Genomic DNA, 21,092 nt, shown 5'->3' with positions numbered 1-21,092 from the left:
GCGGCGCGGCAGCGGCACTGCTGCTCTCCCGGCCTCCCGCACTGCTCCGGCCCGGCTCGGCCCGGCCCGCCCCGTCTGGCCAGCTGAGCAGGCCCGGTGGCACAGCGCGGACACCCTTTCCCTGTTCGGGGCCGGCAGTGCGGGGCGGCACGCTGGGGGCGCGGCGTGTCTGGGGACATCTTGTGATGTTGGCGAGAACAGGACATGATCTCACATGGCGAGAAGCTCTTTAGTTCCTTAATCATTTCACGGTGCCTTCGGACGCTTTTTTTCCACCTAAAACGTTTAGTTTCAGCTCAGTGATCAGCTACCCCAGCTCGGCGGGGGAGCGGAAGGCTTGAATTATTCCGACCTGTGAGCGGCCCCTGGCACCAGAAAAAAAAAAAAAAAAAGAAAGAAAGAAAAAGAAAAGAGAAAGAAAAAAGAAAAAGAAAGGGGAAAAAAGGAAAAGAAAAGAAAGAAAAAAGAAAAAAGAAAGAAAAAGAAGCACACACAAAAAGTGGAAACTTTTTCCCCCTGTCCACTTCATCAAGTTCTGGAAAATCAAAATGGATTTAGAGAAAAATTACCCGACTCCTCGGACCGGCAGGACAGGTAGGACTGCGATCCGGGCTTCAGGCATGCTAACTCCAGGACCCAGCCGGCTCTGGTCCTCACGCACGTCGGCCCTGGGGGAGGGAGTGAGCCGCATTTTCTCAGGGATTGACTGCGTGTCTGTCTGCGGCGCGTTTTTTATGTCTTTTCACCAATTTGTTCACACACTTCTGCATCCGTCCAAGTATCCGTGAGTTTGTGTTTTTCTCTGTTACTGTATGTCTATCTGGGGGTCTGAAAGTTCGTTTGGGTCCGTGTGTTTACATAGGGGCTCAGAGTGTGCGTGAGTGACAGTGAGTTTGTGTGTCCCTGTATGTGTATTTTCAAAATGTCTGTGTGCCTAAGAATTTATGTGCCTGTGTGTATGCGTATCCTTATATTAATGGGTGTTAGTCATGTTTATGAGTTGATATTTCTGGGTACTGTACTCTGCATATCCAAAATGTGTGTCTGTGAGCCGAGTGTATGTAATTTGGAGAAGTGTCTCAGTGTACATCTACTCCTTTAAGGGCTTGTGTTTACCTGTCGTATCCCAAGTGCCTTTGGCAGTGAGAATGAGGTGGTTACGCTGACTCCTCCATTTTTGGATGCCAACAGCTGTTCACCGTGTACATGCCAATGTACACAAGAATGCCTGCCTGGAGGCACAGAGATGGATCTAGGGCAGTGGGGTTCTGTTGTGCTAAGCCTGCGGATGGTCAGGCTGTGGTCACATAATGTTGGAAGAACCCGGAATGGAGGCGTGATTTCAGGGAGGGCCGTCCCTGGGTGTGTGGGGTGCACTGCTTCACTCTGTGGGCTCTGTTGAGTCTACCATTTGTATGAAAGTGTCTCCTGTGGCAGGCATAACCTTGGCGGGTGACAGCAGGCAACCTACAGGCTAGTTGTGACATTTCTAGGGACCTCCAGCCTGCCTTCACTTTTTCCTAGACAAGCCTTTGACCATGGTGTGTGTGTGTGTGTGCTCTTGCGCGCACGCTGTGTGCACGGGTTTTATCTTGTGGGTGCTGCTCCAGTGGAGGAGAGCACAGTGGGTGGACATGTATGCCTAGCCTGGGCATCCAACTCTGGTGCCTGTATAAACACGGGCCTTCCTGGCACAGAGCTTGGTGTGCCACCCACAGGCCCAGGCAGTGGTAGCAGAGTGTGTTTATATCTAAGAGGAAGTGGCAGGCAGCAGGAGGCCTCAGTTTGCCCTGAGGTTAAATCTGGGTATAGGAGCCTCTTTTACGCATTAGGCTAAGTGTACTAACCCCCCCACCCAAACACACTCCTGGTCCTGCGGGCAAGAATTCCACTTCCATTATCCTCGTGGATCTTTGAGGCCGTACCTCCATCTCAGCCTTAAATACTGGTCAAAAAGCAGAGAGAGAGAGAGAGACACACACACAGAGAGAGAGAGAGAGAGAGAGAGAGGTGGACTTTAACTCTAAACCCAGACAACTCCCTGCACATACATAGGTTTCCAAAATTGTAACAGGAGAAATGAGGACAGAAATCTAAGAGGTGGGGAATTAAAGCGGACTCCCCAAGGTTAAGGTGCATCAGGAAGGGAAAGGAATCGGAAACCCCCTCTGCTCCATCCCCTTCCTCCTTCCCCACTGGGGTCCCTCGGAGGGTAGGACTCAGAGAGTCGCCTGCGTCGGAATGAGGACTAGGTGTTGTGTGTATGTCTGGAACGGGTCAGAGGCATGTGAGGCTCCGAGGGAGGGTCTGGGTGGCTGGCAAGGCAGCCTCTCCCTACGAGCTGTCTACCCAGAATGTAATTCAGGGCGGTCGATGGGCTCTTTGATTAGTTCAATCGCCTGAATAATCGTTTAATCAATAAAGCATTTCATTCCTCAGTGAGGCGGACCTGGGTGGGGCTGGGGGGCCCTAGTCTGGCCCGAGTTTTAAAATCTGGAGAGCCACGCCCCATCTTCTCCTTAGGGCTGGGGTAAGGGCCGCCTCCTCTGGCAAGGGTGGACATCTCAGGTGACACTGCACTTCCGCCTGTCTGCACCAGCCTGCGCCCCAACTGGGGGGAGAGGAGACAGCTGAGAAGCTGGCCAGGCTCGGGGCATCTAGGTCTAGTTCTAAGGGATTTGTGTGGGCTTCTCCCATTTCTCAACTTCGAAGCCTTTTATGGGCCACTTGACCTCCTTTTCCTTCCTTCCAACTGTATTCCATTCCCTCTCTTGACTTCAGTTTCCCCATCTGTACAATGGGGAAGGAGTATATGCCCTTTTTGCTCTAATTCCAAGATCAGGTGAGGTCAGCCTTGAGCAGGGAGCCACTTAAGGACCCTCCTGTCTAGCCTCTGATCATTGTGGTACCAAAAAGGAAAAACTGACGGCAAGAGAGGGGCAGGGACTTGTCTGACATCATACAGCAAGAAGTACAGGAGTAGGTACTACAAGAAGTACTACAAGGAGTAGGACTGACAGGTGACTTCTCTGCCATTAGACCTCTCATTCTTGCTGGGAGAGGAGATGGAGCCCCACCCTCCAAAGGCCCCCGTGGAGAAAAACTATTCTTGGCCAAACTAGCTTAAGGAGTCCAAGGCCAGGAAGGCCAGGAGAGGCTGAGCACTGTCTGGGCATTGGCATCTAGCACCCTAGCTCTGGGATGAACGTGGTGGAATGATAATAATACTCCCTAGCCATGGATCTTCATCTTTCACAACTTTGGGAGGCCTCATCTCAGGGGTCTCTCCATTAGACACATAGGGAAGCTGAGCCCTAAGAGAAGGGGCCTGTAGCCTGAAGACTTTGGGAGAGAGGAAGGTAGTTCCAGAACCCCTGGCCTTCAGGGTGCACTGGTAATGAAAACAAACCCTGACAAAGGCAGTTTACGTGGTTCTTGAAAAATTTTGTTAAATTCTATTTTTCACATACTTAAGTGATTCCTACAGAAAGACCCTGATCCAGGTGCAGGAATCACACAGGAATTCACTCTGCCACCACTAGCTGTGTAACCCGGGTCAGTTGCTTTCTCTCTTTGATACTTTAAAAGTGAGGATTAGACCCAGGGTAGGTGGGGGTGAGGGTGGAGGTGGGAGGGAGCTGGCTGCCTCTGTTGGAAGAGCATGTGTCTCTTGATCTCTGGAGTCTTGATCTCAGGGTCATGAGTTGGAGCCCCATGCTGGGTATAGAGATTACTAAAAAATAAAAAATAAAATAAAATAAGGGTTCGAGAGAGAGGACCTAGTGAGTTAAGACAGCGATAGCAGCGGCATCTTTGACGCCCTCAAACTGAGCAACTAATCTGAGCCCTGTAGGCCTCCCTTCACCTCAAACAAGAGAAGGGAGATGGGCTGGAGGAGTAGATTTCAAGCCCCTAGAGCCCTTTAGCAGTCCCAAGCCCAGACTCCTACGTCCCAACTCCTGCGTGGCGGGTGGGGCTGACTGGGCAGAGAGAAAGAGGAGGAAGGGAGAGTATGTTCTGAGTGAGGGCAGGTTGCTGGCTGAATCTCGAGGTGGACGCTCCTCTGGAGGTATTTTGGCCTCTCATACATTCTCAATGGGCTTTTTTTTTCAACAGCAGAATTTTCAAAGGCGATTCGACTTCCATAAATTGAGTTCCTTCCCGGATGGTTTCCTTTCCCAGTCTCCTGCCTCCAGTGCTTAGCACAGGGCCTGCCCGCCCTGCTCAAAGTTGTACCGTTGGGGATCGTAACCCCGTGACTGTTGGACACAGCAAGTCCCGACCTCATTCAGTGCCATCGTTGAGACCAACTCCCTGCTAGTCCTTTCCATCTCTCATTGCTTGTCTCTCTACTAGTCTCACTCAGACCCGTGGGCTCATGAGCCCTCGGAGGCACGACTGTGGCGCCGAAGCCAGGCTCCTTCATGGAATTGCTGTGTAATCTTGAACTAGTTCTATAACTTGTCGGGGCCATCGTTTGGTGGCCTGTAAGGCTGGGCTAGGTGGCCAGGATGTTAGGTCTGGTGGTGCCTCTTGGCGTTAGAAGTTCCCAGAAGACGGCTGCCTTGGAGATGGTGAATAATCCCCACCCAGAGGGAAACTTCCTCTGTCATGGGCACCTGTCGCCCAACAAATTAGGCAGCCCAGCTAAAGCCTGTCCTGAAGCAGCACGCCTCTGTGTGAAGTGGGAGTCCAAGCTATTCCTGCTCAGTTAATATCTGTGGTTCCATCCCTCTCCGGCAGTACTTCCAAGATTCTGTCCAAGCTGCACAGGTATTGGGAAGAAAACTGGTTTGTGCCGGCATATCCTAACTGGGTTCTTTGATTTGGCAGCATCCACACCCTCACCTCTCCCCCAAACTCCCTGCCATCCCAAGAGTGGCTCTCTTCTGAGACAGGTTCCCAGCCCACAGCCTTTCCTCTACCTTAGACTTTCTACGTGACCTTGGACAAGTCCCTCCTCGGCCTCAGGTTATGCATCTGAAAAATGGGGAAAGCAACGCCTCAGGGCCCTTTTGGCTCTAAGACTTTAGAAGTTGTGGTTCTAGGCCCGGACTCAACGAGTGTGGCTGGAGGTGTCCCTCAGGGTGTCCCCACACTCCCGCCTCTCCGGTGGGAACGCTGAGCCACCACTTCAAATTTTAGTCAGTTTTTATGCACCTCGCGCCACCGGGTGGAAAGAACATGGGAACCAGGATGAGTAGCTCCTCTCTGCTTTTGCAGAGATGGGGGTTTCTGCTTCAAGACGGGGTCAGGTTTGAGGGGGTGGGAGAGGGATGGTGGGGAGGTGGTGAGGATCGGGACCTGCACGGTCCCAGACAAAGGAGAGACAACGCAGCCACTCCACCCCAATGCACACCGTAGCCTTCTGGGCCCCAAGAGGCCGCTTGGGGCCGTTTTGCGCAGCTGTGCCCTGGAGGGGGTGGGGATGGTGTCAGCACCGGAAACTTATCTACCGGTTAGGGGCAGCTGTGTCTGGGACAGTAACAGAAGGTGAGACCGAAGGCTAACTCAGTGTAGGGAAGTGGCGCAGAGGTAGAGAGAAGGGAGACTGAGGCAGAGAATGAACCAGGATTCCTCTCAGGAGCAATCAATCTGTGCTCTGTCTTCCTTACAAGCCTAGGTCTGGAGAAGTTATCTCAGAGCCCCTTTTTATGTTTAATATCAGAGGATCATTACTTGTGAATTACAAATGGTGGGTTTGGGGACCACTTCCATGAGCTGCTGGGGTGGAATCTTCAGTGTGTTTGCCAGTGCCTCCTGGGTGTAGAATGTCTGTCACATGCTTCCTTTTCAAAGTCCATTCCTTTGCTTGTTGTCTTCTGGACCAGGAGAGTCTGTTAGAAATGCACGCATTTTGTCTTAAAAGCAACAAGAAATTCCCCGGAAAAGGGAAGGAGGAGTTTTCTCTACAGCAGCCTGGTGTAGCACGCCTGTCTTGGCGCAGCCCTTGCAGATAGAACTCGCCTGCCCACCTGCCTGCTTCAGGGACCCTCATTAGCACTGGACTAACAGGACTGGCTTCATTCAGTTCCCAAGAAGTCTTGCGTCAGATGCAGTATTACTCCTGGAAACAGAATCCTTCAGCTGCGCATCACTAGCCCCCAAAGCATCTGGCAGTTCCTGGTCTGAAGCTGGAAACAGAGGCTCAGGGCTCAGTGCTTGGACAACCTGGTCCAAAGCCTCAATTAGTCTCCTCTCCCAGGAGCACCCTGATTACTAACTTTAAAGGGGTGTGAGATTTCTTTACTCTCAACGTCTCTGCATTTCTGTTAGCTCAGAATTGGGGTGTCCTGGGGGTAAAATGAGGGAGGGAGGTGGACGAGGTGGCGGCGGCAGCGGCTTAGTAGGCTCTTGAAATGTTTAAAATTGTGAAATGTTTCCTCTGGAAGGAGTTCCATTAAAAACTAGGTAAGCCAACTCTACCCATTTTACAGATGAAGAAACTGAGCTCAGAACCGGGTAGATGTGCTCACACTACGAGTCTATTGCGAATCTGGTGGTGCTTAGATTGAAAACCGGATCTTTTACTGCGCTCCGATTTTTCCTCTAATATCCGTGTGTAGATTTTCAGGAGACTATTCCTCCACCCTCCCCGTTCACCTCCCCATCCCCACTTTGGCCGCCCCAATCTCTTAGGGCATTCCAAGTTCCCAGCACTGCGGCGGGGAGGTCAGGCTCCCGCGGGATCTTCGGCGGGACTCTCCAGGCCCTGTGTAGATCCCCTTACCCCTCCCCCCATCCGCGCTCCGCTAGGCCTTCGCCCCGCGCGTTTGTCAATGAACGTGGCGCCGCCGCCTGGGCCCCGCCCCCCATTCTCTCCTATTGCCCAGGTGTCCGCTAATCAGGCGGAGCCCGCCGGTTGCTTAGCCAATGGGACGCTGTCTCGGGCCAGGGCCGGCTGCCACAGCTCTGATTGGCTTGATGAAGCGTGATTGGCAGGTCAGCCCCCGCCTCGCCCCCGCCCGGAGGGAGGCTGAGCCCCGGGCGGCGCTGTCCACACGCAGCGGGTCCTGAAAGCGGCTCCGGGGCGGCGCGGTGGCGCACTGTGCGCGCCGAGCAGGCGGAGGGCTAGCGCCGGCGGCGGCGGCGGCGACAGCGCGGGCAGTCAAAGCCGACAGCGGCTCCATCTCAGCACCGGCAGTCCCAGCGGCCTTGGTGGAGAGGACCTTCCGCTCTCTCGGTCCCTCGCTTCACGCCAGGGGCAGGCGCGGCGGCCGTCCCGGAAGAGGCAACTGGAAAACAGTGGAACCAGACCCCTGAGAGAGGGCAGCGGGGCTCGAAGAGTTGGTGGGCGTGAGGCAGATACTCAGGCGAGGAGGCTACTGTCGCTGTTGTCCCCATTCCTGGTCCCAGCGATGGGGGAGCATCGGGGGCCGGGGGAACTTTGAAGGCAGAAGCTGCGGGGGTGTGAGAGCTGCAAGCTCCTGGGGACTGAGGAGTCACGGCCCCAACGTCAGTGACGGAAGCGTCTCCGAACCCGCCGGGGCCCCAGCGCCGCCAGAGAGGAAGTTCTTTGCAACTTCGTCCGAGACGTCGGAGAGCCGAGTAGAGAGAGGCTGGGGCTGCAACTCCAAGCCCCAGAGATTCAGAGAAGCAGAGAAAGGATCCGGTGGAGACCGAAGGGTCGAGGAGAGACTCCAGAGGCAGCGAGGCCGCGGAACCAGCCTGTCAGTCCGCGGGCCTCGCTGCCCCCTGAGTGAAGCCAAGGGCCGTGTGTCCCGAAGGCCTCCTCAAAAGCCGCTCCTACCGGAGGCCGGGGGCTCTTTGCCGTCCCGGAGACGGGCCCCTACGCTATGCCCCCGAAGCTGCCGGCTGCTTGGCCGCAGCTACTTCGGCCCGAGTCCGCAGCCACTGCCTGAGCCAGCCCGAGAGGGAAGCCACCAGGACTTGGGCGCCCCGCTCCCAGCCGGACGGCACTAGCACCGTTTCCCGCCTCTAGGCGCAGCTCTCGGCGATCTCCAGCGGAGAGGCTCTGAGAGAGGCCCGGCAGCTCCAGCAGCGTTTTCCGAACCCAGATCGCACAGAACCCGGCCTGGCGGCTCGGCTCCCTAGCCGCGCTGGGCAGCCCCTTGGCGCCGGGAGGCGGCGGCGTGGGCCGGCCTGCAGTCTGGAGCGCCCCGATGGAAATACACTGTAAGCACGACCCGTTTGCATCCATGCATAGTAAGTAGGCGGCGAGCTCGCTTCTCTCACTCTCCGGCCGGGACGGGGTTGGGTGTGCCGGACCGCGGGGCAGGTACCAGGGCCAGGAGGACTCAGGACTTCCGTAGCAGCGCAGTCAAGTTGGCAAAGTGCAGTGCTCCCAGGCAGGGCATGTGGAACGACGCGCCTGGTTGTCCGACCCAGAGCTCGGCCAGAGCACCTGGTACGGGGAATCCCGCCTCCAGCAACGCGTAGTGTAGGCAGCGAGTTGCAGCCTCTCCAAGGGCTCCGGGCAGCAACATCCCCGCGTGTTGGGAGAATCCTGGCTAGGACCTGAAGAGGGCTCCAGGCCTGGCTAGTTGGAGGGCACGAAGTTGTAGGAGAGGTCAGTCTAAGTCTCAGACAGTGCCCCACACCCCAACCTGGGGTGGTGCCTTTTACAGCCGTGGGGCATCAAAAGGGACTGAGGCTTGGAGGGAAATTGGGGCCCTGACCAGCACCTGTGTACTTGTATGTGTGGAAGAAAAGGCTGAGAAGTAAGCAAGGACACCAAGTCCAGAGCTCTAAAGGCGCCCTGGAGTTGAGGAGTGGGATCTGAAAAATCAACAAAGTGGCGTTCCCTCATGCGAGCTTAGAAGCTGCCGATTCATACAGAGACCCTTAAAGACACTATCAAGTCCTTCTCTTCAGGACACTTGCCTCATGATGGCTTCACCCCTTAAAAAAAACCCCAGAGGTCAGTTAGTCATAACAGGCACCCCCCCCCCCCAACCGTGGCTTCTGTAGGAGACGGGAAGGGTCATTCTGGGCACAGGCGAGGCTGACCCAGCTGCCTGACCCTTCGGGATCTGCCAGTTCACCCTTTAGCACAGCTTCCTGTGAGATGAGCGCTTCTCTCATGGTGAGTTAACGCCGGATTAGATTCAGAGATTTCAAGGAAATTCCAAGTGGAACGAATCGCGTTTCCCTTCTGCTCACTGCAGAGCTGGGCCGGAGCAAGCCGCCAGGCTTTGGCGGCATCTAGCAGGGTAGCCTGCTTGAGTCCCCACGGGCAGCAGGACAGGGAGTTGCTCCCGGACTGGGAGCTTACCCAAGCCAGGTTTCCTTCAGACAGCCCAGGATCCTGCTTACTCAGCCGTGAGTCCCCTATTTAACAAAGGCAGCACAGACCCGGCTGGAGAGAAGGCAAGCTTCCGAGGCGGATTTGTTGGTTTCTGCCCTGGAGGGCCGAGTGGCCTGGTAAGCAGGGAAATGCTGATATAACCGGCAGGGGCTGGTTGCGGGCAGGTCAGTTTCTCTTTGTGTCAATTTCCCGAGTGCAAGGTAATCCACCAAAGCAGCCAGGAGATTTGCGAACAGAAGCGGCTTGCGCTGGTCCTACCCCAAACGATTCTTCACCATTTGGGGCCTGTGCCAAAACGGTTTCCAGTCCATGGTGACCCCAGCGTCCCTGGCAGCCCTCTCTGGGGCAGACTTGAGCCATGCTCTGGGGAGGATCTGTTCTCGCAGAGCGAGCGAGAGAACAAATGAGTTGGGGTCAATACTCTGAGAGGTGGACAAGCCTTTAGCTCAGCTAAGGGGCGATTGGGGGACAAAATGGAGAGGGTTGACCCCTGCACTTCTCTCCTCGCCAGCCACAATTTACAGAGTCTCGCTGCCTCCTGCGGAGAGCCAGGAGCCCCAGAAGTCGTGCCGGCCCTTGGGGAGATAGCATCAGAGCCAGTGGTCTCCTGGCTTATGCATGAGGGTGGAGAAGGCAGCTCCTTCCAGGTGCTGGTTAGCCAACCGAAAATGCCAGTGTCTCTGTCCCTCCTTGTCCCTGCCTTCATCTGCCCCCTCCTCGAGAAGTGCTCCCTCCTCCCATTTTCAGTCATCCCGGCTGCATGGTGGGGGGCTGGGCCCCAGCCAGCCTAGCTTTCAGAGCTGGCTTCTCTGGAAGTGCCTTGGTTCTGACGCCTAAAGCTATTTGCTTGTACACTGTAGGCCCACCCTGGCCCCCAATTTGTTGGCTATTGAGGGGGGTCAGCTTCTCCCCCTGCTTCCCCCATCTCCCCCATTCCCCGTGGAGCAGGACATCATCTGTGGGGAGGTGGTATTGGGGGAGGGCAAGGCACTGCTGGGAAATTGGCTTCTGTGTTCTCTTGCCCCTACTCCCTATTCTAGACTCATCCTTTTCATCAGCACAATGGCCTCCCACCATCCCTGCATAGATGTCTCCTTCCCCCAGGTAGGGTTTCCAGTTATAAAGCACTTCCATGGGCAATCTCCTACCTAAGTGTCGTCTAAACCCTCTGCTACACCCATTTTACAGAGTATGATAATTGAAGCCAGATAGACAAAAGGACTGACAGGAAGTTTACATGGGCAGAGCTGGAGCTGATTCTTGGGTATCCTGGATTCATGGAAGGGGAGAGGGAGGGACTCAAGATTCCAGAGAGAGGGCAGTGGCCTGAGTGAGTACACACATGTGCAAGACACTCTCTCTGTCTGGTTTCACTATACCTGTACTCATGATCGGACTGTCCATCTGTGTCAGCGCCTGTCTGTCGGTTAGAACCCATTAAGGAAATTTCATCTCTCGTCTTTCCTTGTGTCCCTGTTTGCATGTCTGTGTGCCCCTTCATTTATCCTCTCTGGTGCCACTAGGAGGAATTTCAATAACCCTGTGGGGTTCTGGAGTTCAGTCTTCCCTCTGAGTCAGCAGAGACCCTCTCCTCAGGACTCTTTACCCAGCCATGATCTTCACGATTTGGATAGGGTCCCTGGTGGGTAGTATGTCCTTATCAGGGCCTAAGGAGCATCTGTGGAGGCCAGCCCTTCCAGACCAGAGCCACAGAGGCCTCAGGGTATCTTCAACCCTTCTCCCCTCACCTTCCTCCAAACCCTGAATAGTCTTCCCTGTGGGGTCAGTATCTGTGTGTCTGTTTCCTGGTCTTTGCCTTGATTTGTTTGCATCTGTCTCTGTGCCAGGCTCTCTGAAATTTCTACTTGGCCTTGAGAAGTGTAGCTGAGAACATGCACCGCTCAGGAGGTGAACCCTCACCCAGCTAAGGTCCATAGGAAGTAGAGGCTGGGACTTGGGTCCTCTGAGGAGATGCAGGGCCGGAGCCGGGGTCCCAGAAAACAAAGATTCTTCTCCAAAGAAGTCCCCTGTCTTCCAGATACCCCTTTACTGGACTTCCTCCATTTTCTCTTCTGGTCTTCTTGCCTCCCATGTACAGCACACTCACCTTTCTTTTCCTTGCCTGTACTAGCTGATCCATTCCTTTTTCTCTTCCTCTGCCTTTCTAACCTGAGGCTTCCCTTCTGGGCTCTCTGTCCTTGCTGTCTGTGTCATTTAGTTCCTATGCATTGCATCCTTCCCCTCCCTTTTCCTCTCTTCTTTCCCCATCCTGCCTCCCTCTTTCAGGCCTCTGGTTTTACTTCTTTCTAATCTCAGGGTAAATGGGAGACACTGTCTTCTCTGAGCAGGTAAATTACCTCCCCACCACCCTTGAAATGCTCTCTGTTGGATAGGACTGTGACTTAGGCAGAAAGGGCTCACCTAAGTGAGTTTGGGAGTCTTCCCAGAAAGTTGAGGGAGATTGGGGGCTCCAAGGTCATCCTGAGTCTGAGGTCAGCTGTGGTTATTGGATCGGACTCTGGAAGAACATTGGTAGCCTTGTCTTTGTGGTCAAAAGTAGAGAGTTTGGGGCCTTGCTGCCACCTAGAGTGTCCGACCCTGGGGGTTTTTCCCTGGTGCAAACGGCCCCCGAAGCTCACAAATGTCCTGCAGGACTGCTCTTGGAAGTTAAGTCCTCTTGAAGGTTGCCACTCTGTTTTGGGCAGAAATTTTACATTGCCAGTGGTATAGGGAACAAGCGATTGCAAATGGGTCACAATGCCTGGGCTATAGGTTATCTCAAAAGTGCTGGATGCTTTTGGCTTCCTTCTTGTCCTCTCAGATGGGCTTGTACCAATTTTGAATTTACTTTCTTCTTCAGGCCAGCCTGTTCTTTAAAGATCTGTACAATCCTTTTTTATTAGATGCTCCCAACCCCAGAACAAAGCCTTCTTAAGGCCCTCAACCAGGGGTGGCCGCAGTCTTTCTGTTTTGGGTGAACTACGCAGTTTTCTTTCTAACTGCAAAATCCTGTTGGGGATGGTTTTCCTTTTTCTTACGTTTGGGGTGTTTTAGAACAATCAAAACCAATGAAAGCTCGTTTCAAAAATGAGAGAGAAATTCAGCTAAGAATTAGAATTAGGTACTGTCATTACCTATAAAATTATGTTTTTTCTTGAAATCAGTCTGAGCTTGGAAATTTGGGAAATATTCAATTAGGACCCTCATGGGAAACTTCAGTGAATAGCTTTGGCAGTTTTTAGGAAATAGGTTATGTTATGAGTGTCCCCCCCTTTTATTTCAGATGTTGTTCATGAACTTAGATAGTAATTGAGTGCTTGGTGGGGGATTGCTGAAATGAGGTGGCTATTTTATGTTTTAGAGCTGGAAACAGAGACAGAGAGAGAGAGAGAGAGAGAGAGAGAGAGAGAGTGTGTGTGTGTGTGTGTGTGTGTGCATGGGTGACATCTGAGATGCCCTAGCTTCCCTGGTACAGTCTAGTCCCAGGCAAGTCCCGGTTTAGATAGAGATTTCCCCATCATTGGCCTCTGAGCTGCCAGCAGCATTGATAAATGCTTGGACTTGGCTTTTGGCTTTTGGCTGTCCTTAGTGATGTCAGTTAGTGGCTGATTAACAGCCACAAGGTCAATGATGTTACATACTGGATGTTATATACAGTGGTGCTATACTGGATCACTCTGTGTTTACTGGTTTTGCTATTCATTTACTTGGATTCCTGTTTCCCTCCAGATGGACTTTGGTGTAAGAGGAGGGAGCTTATTGGGTGGAGGAGACACTTTCCTGGACTCCTTTTACTTAAAATCCATCTCAGAGCCCTTGTAAAACCTGGGACTCGGAAGCCTTCTCCAGCTTCTTTATTTCCCCTGAACCAACTTAAAGCTGCTTGTCATTTGCAAAACACTTCAGCAATTCCAAGGAAACTCTTTTATAACAAATCCTGATGTGGTAGAGTGGAATGTGATCCTCTGACCCATTTCTTTTGTGTGCTCTGAGAGGGTACAGTCTGCATGTCAACCTCACCTTTTTTGTTTGTTTATTTTTTGCCTTTACTGAGGGATGAGCCCCATCTTGTTAAAGAAAAGATTTTTATCAAGGCAGTGGTTGGGTTTTGTTTCAGTACTCTGCAGACACTATTTAAATTAAAAAAAAAAAAAATCTTTAGCCTTTGAATCAGATTGCTGATTAAAAAAACCCAAAACCCATGTTTCCCCCTGAGATCTAGGTTTATTGGAGTAGTTCTTTTCACTTTTACAGATATTTGCTAAAAAGAAAATAGTTATATTTTTAAAAATCTCTTTAGATTTGATGTATTCTAAAACATTTTCTCCCCAGGATCTTTCTTAGACCTCAGCATCATGCATGTAATAAGTTAGGTCTCCAGTATAGATTGGGGTCTTTCACATAGTCCATTGTTAACAAAAAATTACAAGGCAAATTACAACAAAAATTGAAGGATGGGGATGCTTGTTATCAATAGCCCAACTGGCTGAAGATGGACAAAGGCAAAGGTTAATTTTAAAAAGCAATCTGAGGGGCTCATGAAGCCTGCACGATCAGACTCCAGGCTCAAGATCTCCAGCCTGCGGCCATTTCCGATCAGAGGGGCTGTGGGCGCTTACAACACGCTTCTTCTCTCATGTGACTGGTTCTAACCACCCTTTCTCTCTGCTTTTGTTTTTGATCTGTTTCAGGACATGGAGGAGTGAATCAGCTTGGGGGGGTTTTTGTGAATGGACGGCCGCTCCCGGATGTAGTCCGCCAAAGGATAGTGGAACTTGCTCATCAAGGTGTCAGGCCCTGTGACATCTCAAGGCAGCTTCGAGTCAGCCATGGTTGTGTCAGCAAAATTCTTGGCAGGTAAAGGCAGAAGCTGCAGGCTTCCCTTGATTTTTCAAATAACGACCTAAAACATGACCCAGTAGCTGTCCAACGTGCGGGTGTCATATTGAAAATCATGGTGGCACTTCACCCACATGCATAATACTTAAGAGTTTGCAAAGCTCAAGCCATTCAATTCAAAGTAGTCCTGGGAAACCCCTGTTTCAAGTGACATGTGGAATGAGGTGACTCAATCAGGAATGACATGTTTTCTGAAAGCCTGGTGAATTATTCCAAAGAACCCAAGAATAAGAGGTTCTTGGGAATTTCCCCTACACATGTTAGGTGAGTCTGGGGCCTGAGCAGGGCTGGGTGGAAAACCCACAAGTTATAAAATCACGTTATTAGAGTTCAGTGTTTCATTTTAATGTCTTCAAAAAGCACATTCCATTTTTAAAAGTCAGCTGTCATTTTCAGTTTTTGGTTATCACCAGCCTTATTATGTTGGGCTGTAGTATTTTCCTTCTACACATTTTGTTTCCTTTGTAGTGACAGGCATCTTAAGCATATATTAGAGAGGGAAAAAAACTCAAACGCTAACTCTCAAATCTGACATTTGAAAGTTGCCACTTGACCCGTCGATTTGCAGCAAGCAAAATACGAATAATGCCAATTCTCCCAGAGGGCTGTAGAGCCCAGCCTTTGAGCACTCCTGTGTGTTTTCTCAGGAGAGCTTCAGTATGGTCCAGGGAAGCTTGTTTTGAGAAGGAAACAAATCTACAGAGGCCAAGTGCCTGAGCCAGGTCTATCCAGCTAGTCAGTACTCGGACTGGGAAAAGGCCTCAAGGATTCTTAGACCATTGGCACCTTACCATACTGCAAAGCCAAAGCCACAGGCTTGTTTCGGGGCATGTGAAGTTGTTCGAAGTCTGCTCTGGCAGCCACGGGTGTTCTCAAGTTTAGTTGTTTAGAGCTGTCTCAGGATTTTTCTCCCTGGGTCAGAAAATAACCTTGGTCCTGTAGCTTGCATTATGATTTGAGAACAGATGCCTGAAGAGAAAATAAATATTTTGCAGTATGTCAGTGATATTGTGACTTTTTGCTTGCTCTCTCCCTTTCATCTGCTGGAATTTAAGAAATTCTTTTAGATGGAAGGAATAACAGTTTCTAACCTTGGGGAGCCTTGCTGGAGGCCAAAGGAAGAGGTTTCAAGGCCAGGGGTCTGGCGTCCCCTTTGGGGACCTTGATCCTTGTGTTAATTCCTTATCCCTTACCTACCTCGGGTCGCCTCAGCCAGGGAGGCTCTGGGCTCCACTCCTGTTTAACACTTAGCAGCGAATGAGCCCCAGCCAGAGTTCAAGGAGGAAGGCTGGACATTAGCACGGTGCTCTTGTTAGACAGTGGTTTGAGGCAGGAGGACGAAAGTGAGAATAAAAGAAGAAAAATACAGGAGAGGGAGATGCAGAGAAAAGGGAATCATCCATTTAAAAGAGAGAGACAGAAATAGAGAAATGAAGACAAGAAAGAAGGAAAGAAAAAAAGAGAGAGGAAGGAAATATTTGAGATTATCCCAGCGTCAGGCTTCGAGAGCCAAGTGGATCTTCGCTATCTTCTTGGGAAGCCTCTTCATTGCATTGAGGGAGAGAAAAAAGAAGGCCCTTCCTTTGTGTTTGCTGAGACATCTTTGCTGAGCCGACATTTTGCTAGCTATCTGAAATCTTCTTAGGACGAGATGCCGAGCCCTTCTTAGAGGGGACGTCCAGATGCCAGGTCCTCATGTTCTGGTGCCCCGAAGCCCTCCAAATCTCCCCTGGAGACCAAAGGGGACAAGGACCTTCCCAGGCACAGCCGGCAGCCTCCGGAGGCCCAGAATAGATTTGTCACTAGGTAGAGTGGCACTCGGAAGTTATGCGCCGCTCTGGTGCCTGGCCGTTTAAGTTGTCAACAATAAATTGGAATTTCATAGCTCATTATTTTCATAACTAAGAACCACAGTGGACAAAATGTCACTCTAATTAGAACTGCCTCTTAAGAAACAAGTTCAGCCCTAAAACAGTGTGACTGGGAATTTCTGAACTGGGCTGTTCATCCACTTATTTTATTTTATTTTTTCGGTTACCGAAGAATTTGATGGGTGCACTCAGAGCGACAGATTATAGAGAGTGTGTTGTGTGTGGTGGTCGTGGTTTTCAGAGGGTGCATGACAAGGCAGGCAGAGACCCTCGTCATCTTGGGAAGGTGGCGATTTGCCAGGAGTGTGGGCATTCAGTCCACAGAGCTCGAGGCTCAGGAGGGGCTGGAGAGGCACAGCCTAGTGGCATGTGAGGCCCATTTAAATCCACCCAGAAAGCCTGGCTCTTGTCTTCTTTCACTGGAGCCTGGCTGGGAGGTTCAGCCCGTTTGGAATTGGGTGGTATGTTACACAGTAATAAACACTCAGAGGATTTTAATCCGCAACACGTGCTTTTTATGTTTTGCAAAGCTTTTTCTTAACCATTCTGCATTTCTGCCCGTGTCCTGGGAGGCAGGCAGGGTAAACATCCTCCCCTTATTATACAAATGGGGTCACTTGGAGGCCCAGAGACGCTAAGTGATTTGGCCAAGGTCACACAGAGCCACTGACTAACACGCCCACCTCCTCACTCCCAAACGAATGTTCTTTGCACGGAACTACACTGTGTTGGTGGCTGCCGTTTGTCTGTCGTGTGTAAGCCAAAAGGTGGCATGGCTGTTTTGCTGAGATGAAAGAGCAGTTTTTCTGTCTGATTCCTCACTTTATACAGTTGCCAATTGGGGTTTCCCCTGGGGTGCCAGGACTGCTTTCTAAGGGCCAGGCTGATGTGTCAGTCAAAAGGCAGACAGAGACCTCTTCGTGTGAACACCACAGCCTGCTATGGTTGGCACTGCTCAGGTGGGCTGGGTGGAGGGCCCCAGATCCTGCCACCCCCGCTGCTCTCTCAGCTGCGGCAGGAACAGTGCAGTCCCATTCGAGTGATTACAATTGGAGTACTTAGCCCAGGGTTGTCCTTGCGTCTGTAACTGCTGCCCCAAGCCAGTGCCTGTCCTAACAGGTGCCCAGAGAGGAGTGAGTGAGTGAATGAGTGAGTGAAAAGAGGTTTGCGAAATGCCTGGTAAACAGTAGAGCTTCCTACAATTGTCATCATCCCCATTATCATTTTAATTTTCACAATCAAAGCAGAAGTTTGCTCTAGTGGGAAGAGGCCAGAGTCAGACTTGAAAGCTGGGACCGCCTCTGGCTTCCAAAAGGGAGTTGGGCAAGGCACTTGTTCTAATCATCAGTTTCCCCTCCGTAAAACCCCGCTGGCCCCTTAGGATTGACGTGGAGATCCAGATAATTTGAGGCAGAACTCTGTAAATTTTAGAGCCCTGTGCTGAATAATGAGTTATTGTGTTGATAGTAACAAATGACTTTTTATTGTAAAATTGGAAGGATAATTGGAAGCTGCAGAGATTGCTGTGTGCCTTGATTTAGCTGCCTTTCTAAACTTCTGACAAAATAGTGTTTTCTTGGATGTTTCTTAAAGACTGTGACTAATAATTTTTCAGTAATTACAGAAGGGGGGAATAGGTTGAATTTTGCCTTATTGTCCAAATTTAAACATGACTCACTTTTCTCAATGAAAAACAGAATTTCCACGTCCATATCACTGCTCTCAAATTATTTCATCTGTTTCTAGAATGTCCATTAGGTTGGCCCTAACTGGATTTCCCCAGGCTGAGACTTTCAGCATCTCTTTATTTATTTATTTTAAGTGTTTATTTATTTTTGAGAGACAGAGAGAGAGAGAGAGAGAGAGAGAGTGCATGAGTAGGGGAGGGGCAGAGAGAGAGAGAGGAAGACACAGAATCTGAAGCAGGCTCCAGGCTCTGAACTGTCAGCACAGAGCCAGACGTGGGGCTTGAACTCTTGCACCAAGAGATCAAGACCCGAGCTGAAGTCGAATGCTTAACTGACTAAGCCACCCAGGCACCCCTCAGCATCTCTTTAAATGTGACTAGTCACTGGGTCTTGGGTAACACTTCCCACCCATCCCATGGGAGAATCGTCTCTTTGCCTTACCTATTATAAACTCTTTAGGGTGAAAATTTACCAGTCATTGGGGTGCATGGCTGGCTCAGTTGGTAGAGCACGTGACTCTAGATCTTGGGGTCGTGAGTTCCAGCCCGCATTGGGCATAGAGTTTACCTAAAAAAAAAAAAAATTACCAGTCAGTTCTAAAATGTCTCCTTAGCTAAAAAAAAAATCTCAACTACAAGATAATCTCTTTTGCAAGGGGAAGTCAAGAATTCCTCTGTAAATATTGAGAGACATCCAGTGAAGGCTCAGATTCAGAAAAGGAATCAAGTCATTTTTTTCCCTTGAAATGATCTTTCACGGCACTCTTCTCCCCGGTCTCGGTTTTACTGTAAAACCCTGACATCCTATTTGTGTTAACGAGGAAGAGCTGATAGCATGGAAATGTCCTTAGAAACAGCGATTTACCTCAGGGGAGGTCTCTGGAAGAGCTGCGGTGACTTGTGGTTGGTTTTTATTTATTTATTTTTTTGATTGCTTGGGTTTTGACTTGTATATAACACATATTTCCAGTTAACTCTGGAATCCAACATTTCCTTTCATTTTAGGCTAAGGCTATCATTGTAATCTTATGGCAAAAAAAAGTTGCACTTAAGGGATAGTGTCACAGAATGCAGATGGAATCTGCTAGGGGATGGGAGTACTGGTAAATTAAAGGTACAAGCCAACTTTCGTGGGGGAAATTTTAGCTCGGGGGCCAGGCCACTGTCCTGATTTGGCCAATGGACCTTCTGTGACCCTGGGCAAGCCTTTTAACCTTCATGGATCTCTGTTTTATACCTGTAGTTGGGGACCTGTTCATGCACTTATTCATTCATTTATTCATTCAAAATATTTATGTGCTTTAGAACTGTGGTGGGGATCAAATGGGAAAGCTGACTTCAAAGTTTTCTGTAAACTGTAAAATGATAGATAAATGTGATAGTTAATTAACTAATTAATGCATAGTGTCTGGACCAGCACTGTCCAATAGAAATATAACACGAGCCACGTTTGAAATTTAAAATTTTCTGGTAGCATATTTAAGAAGGAAAAATAAACAGGTATAATTGATTTTATATATTTTATTTAACCCAGTATATGAAAAATGTGATCACGTTAGCCTATAACCAGTATAAAAATTATTAATGAGATATTTTACCTTCTTGTTTCTATACTAAATTTTGACAATCTTGTGTGTGTTTTATGCTTACGGTACACCTCAATTCAAATGAGCCATGTTTCAGATGTTCCAAAGCCCCATATGGCTAGCCTAGGGCTGCTGAATTGGACAGCACAGATCTGGATGTTTTCTGGACAGAGTAGCTATTTTGTTGCAAACATCCATTTTGCTGGTTCCTCATGGCTAAGCTCCTTTCTGCTTGGGTCCTAGGTATTATGAGACGGGGAGCATCAAGCCTGGTGTAATTGGAGGATCCAAACCAAAGGTCGCCACGCCCAAAGTGGTGGAAAAAATTGCTGAGTATAAACGCCAAAATCCCACCATGTTTGCCTGGGAGATCAGGGACCGGCTGCTGGCGGAACGGGTGTGTGACAATGACACGGTGCCCAGTGTCAGTTCCATCAACAGGTGAGGGGCTGGTGCCTGTGGGGGGCTAGGGATCGGGGGGAATGGGGCATCCTGGAGGCTCTGTGAGTGCCTTTCCTAAAAGTCTGGTCTCTCCATTCATCCAGGCCCCTTAGGGGTTATTGGACAGAGGGGTGCTAATGGGGCTAGATTGATCTCGCTGTTGCCCTTCTTATCTTTCCAAAGTAAGCAGGGGTCCTAGGCTCAGGGAGGGAAGGCCATGTCAGTACCCAGGCTGCTTGAGAGTCTTCTGAGCCCAGAGTGATTTCTGTCACTCTCCCTTTACCGCCGCCTCTGTGTGTGGGACACTTAGCAGCAAACTGTTCTGATCAGGCCTTGACAAATGTCACTTCTTTGTCAGCCCGTGCTCAGGGTCTCCGCACTGGCTGATATAAATCAGAGCTTCCAAGGAAGAAAATCCCTGCCTCCAGTTTGGGCAGAGGTTGAGCCGTTGAATGTGGAAAACAGAGCCTGGACTTGAAGTTGAGAGATTTGGTTCCTTGTCCCAGTTCTGCCACAAACTCCAAGTGTCACCCTGACAAAGCTCTTCCTCTCTTTAAGAGCCCAGAACCTTGGTGGTCCTGATGTAGGTCAGTGATCTCCAAGAGTGACGTCCAGGACACCAAGATGCTGTAGAGTTAGGGAGCTGCTCTCTCCCCAGTTTCCCTCAATGTCACCCATGGAGAGAAAGAACCAGAGAAATACCATGAGTACCAGGCATGGGATCTTCCTGGGAGCCACAGCGGCACCTTCTCTGAAGTGTGATCCAGGATATATCTAATGGAGCTTTCAGAGCTTCCAAAAATTTCTGAAAGAAAGTATTCTATTATAGGGGCACCTGGGTGGCTCAGCTGGGCAGGCCCCCGACTTTGGCTCAGGTCACGATCTCATGTTCTGTGAGTTCAAGCCCCGTGTCGGGCTCTGTGCTGACAGCTTGGAGCCTGGAGCCCGCTTTGGATTCTGTGTCTCCCTCTCTCTGCCCTTCCCTGGCTCATGCTCTGTCTGTCTGTCTCTCTCTTTCAAAAATAAATAAACATTAAAAAAAATTTTTTTTAAAAGAAAATTTTCTATTGTAAACGGCAAAGTCTCAAATCCGTTAAACCTATAGAAGTCAAGGATGAAGTTGTGAGGTGAACAGAAATGATTGTTCTCTAAACTCCACAAAGAAAAGAGAACCAGCTGACTGAAAACTTGAATGGTTCCCATTTCTCTAAGGTCACACACTACCCTTGTCCATGCAGAGCCTGTCCGGGCATAGCAGACCCCTCACCCCCCGGCAGAAAGAGGTGGTCAGACTAGAATGTCCCTGAGATCCCTTCTGGGCTTGATGGTTGTTCCTTCTG

The 21,092-nt window shown here is 50.4% G+C and overlaps 1 protein-coding gene across 2 annotated transcripts in view; it reads left to right on the top strand.

Annotated features, from left to right (window-relative positions):
- The first annotated feature begins 424 nt into the window (after nucleotides 1-424).
- PAX5 (paired box 5) overlaps nucleotides 425-21,092 on the top strand; it is a 187,754-nt gene continuing 167,086 nt past the window's right edge. For both annotated transcript variants that reach the window (XM_042913784.1, XM_042913782.1), the window contains exons 1-3: nucleotides 425-594; nucleotides 13,960-14,125; nucleotides 19,555-19,752. In XM_042913784.1, the coding sequence (XP_042769718.1) occupies nucleotides 549-594; nucleotides 13,960-14,125; nucleotides 19,555-19,752 (410 nt within the window). In that variant the 5' untranslated portion in view covers nucleotides 425-548. The remainder of the gene's footprint in view (nucleotides 595-13,959; nucleotides 14,126-19,554; nucleotides 19,753-21,092) is intronic.

Source organism: Panthera leo, chromosome D4 (genome assembly GCF_018350215.1).
Source record: "Panthera leo isolate Ple1 chromosome D4, P.leo_Ple1_pat1.1, whole genome shotgun sequence".
NCBI lineage: Eukaryota > Metazoa > Chordata > Mammalia > Carnivora > Felidae > Panthera > Panthera leo.
This window is presented reverse-complemented; position numbering and strand designations above follow the sequence as displayed.